Source organism: Mytilus galloprovincialis, chromosome 6, assembly GCF_965363235.1.
Source record: "Mytilus galloprovincialis chromosome 6, xbMytGall1.hap1.1, whole genome shotgun sequence".
Lineage (NCBI taxonomy): Eukaryota > Metazoa > Mollusca > Bivalvia > Mytilida > Mytilidae > Mytilus > Mytilus galloprovincialis.
In genome coordinates this window covers 97,757,920-97,759,803 of record NC_134843.1, presented here as the reverse complement: position 1 = coordinate 97,759,803, position 1,884 = coordinate 97,757,920, and the positions used below count along the sequence as shown (strand labels likewise).

At 37.6% G+C, this 1,884-nt stretch overlaps 1 protein-coding gene across 1 annotated transcript; it reads right to left on the bottom strand.

The window, feature by feature from the left end:
- On the bottom strand, nt 1–1,884 carry LOC143078449 (uncharacterized). Its single transcript, XM_076253314.1, has one exon. It carries the CDS (start codon nt 1,709–1,711, stop codon nt 101–103), a length of 1,611 nt encoding a protein of 536 aa, XP_076109429.1. The 5' UTR covers nt 1,712–1,884; the 3' UTR covers nt 1–100.

Below are 1,884 nucleotides of genomic sequence, written 5' to 3'. Positions count from 1 at the left end.
GAAGGGTCTTGCAACATCGTATCTTTACTTCTCAGGAAGTCGTTCAGTATCATTTCAGCAGACGTAAAGTCAAGACAAAGATGATTGAACAAAAACCGAATCATACAAACATCATTTTCATTTGCAAAAAGCAGCCGACATGGAAGGTCTTTGGCTGGGTCAAAGTAAAATAACTTTCGATTTGGGGGAAGATGTTCAACATTTCTGTCATATGGACAACATGAAATGGAAGAGTTATTTTACTGATGTGGACTGTTTTCTTTTGAACAATGCCATCTTCTTTCACAAACAGTGTCCGCAAAGCTGGGTGTTTATGCATCACGTTTCTAAAAAGGTTTTGCCATGTGATAGGATTGGCTAGATTTGATGACACCTCCAAATCTACATAGATAATCAAAGAAGGGTCAAAATTGTTCTGTTCATACTCTTCGTAAAGAGACTGTTCCATGGGGGTGATTCTGCTTTCTGTGTTACAGGGCTTAATTCTTTCTTTCCAAGGAATGTGAGTTTTTTCTTCCAATTTAGTAACAATATCACCAACTGATACATTATGAGACAACATATATAAAGCAGTTATTGATTTGCCTCCGTTTATCTGGTTAATTCTACTTGCAAATCTCATTGCTTGTAAAGAATCTATGCCGAGGTCTTGTATCTGAGTTTGTAAGCTAAGTCTTTCAACTTCGATTCCACAAATTTCATTTGCTGCTTCAAAGACATGTTGGATATATCTTTGTTGGATGTCACCTGTAGACAAATTTTCAATAGATTGACGTCCAGGAACAGTTTCATTTCTTTCTGTCAATGTCAAATGAAACTTTTGCATTGTTAATCGATTTCCAACACCGGTGCTTGATAAATTGCTCCTTATTGTATTCCAGTTAAATTTTCCTGTGATAACATGGATCAAGGGGGAATCGAGGGCCTTTAGAAAGACATCTTCTATTTCCTCATCAGATAGTAAGAAATATCCAGCTTCTTTGAGTATGTTCTCTAGTTGGGGTATTTCTTTCGTCATTCCAACATTCAAAGGACCCCAATTTATAGTTTGTCCGCACATACCTTTTTGTCGTCGAAAATTCACCATACAGTCCATAAACGAATTTCCAGCTCCGTAATTGCTTTGCCCTGCATTTCCAAATACAGCAGTTAATGAAGATTGAACAACAAAGTAATCTAATGGAAACTGTGTAGACATCAGGTGGAGATTCCAGGTACCAAGAACTTTTGGTTGAAGCACATGCAGTTTTTCATCGCTCATTTGGAGAAACAGTTTATCATCGATAACTCCTGCACCTTGAAAAATTCCCTTTACCTGAAAAGGGGATTTTGTTTTGATTTCATGGAATACATGTCTTAGTTCCACTAGTCGTGTGACATCCACAACAAATGTCTTGAATCTACACCCGGTTTCTTCATTCAACTCATTTAATTGATTTTGCTTTTCCTGAGTGATCTGACGCCTCGACATACTTATTACCTCACCGGCACCGTGTTTGGCAAGAACTTTTAGGAGAACCCAGCCTAGACCTGAGAGCCCTCCTACGATAATGTATGAGCAATCTTTTCTGAAAGGTGTTCCAACTGGTGCTTTAACCTCAACTATGGCTTTTCTGTCTACTTCTATGGTTTTGCTTGGTAGAGGGAACATACCGTCATAATCCAACACAGTATCCGTCAGTGCTTTATGCAAATCTTTTGAAAGCCACATAAAAACATCAGGTGCTGTTTCCTGTATTTTGCTCTTTGCATAAACATGTTCTACCTTTATAATTTGAACCTTGAAATTACCAGTTTCTATATGGTCTTTTAAATCTTGATGCAAAAAAGGTTCAAATACAAGAAGATGCTTTAATCCGTCTTGTCGTAAGATACAGTCTATTG

Coding starts and splice junctions, on each gene's coding strand:
- LOC143078449 (XM_076253314.1), bottom strand. CDS start 1,711: ATGTGGCTTTCAAAAGATTTGCATAAAGCACTGACGGATACTGTGTTG.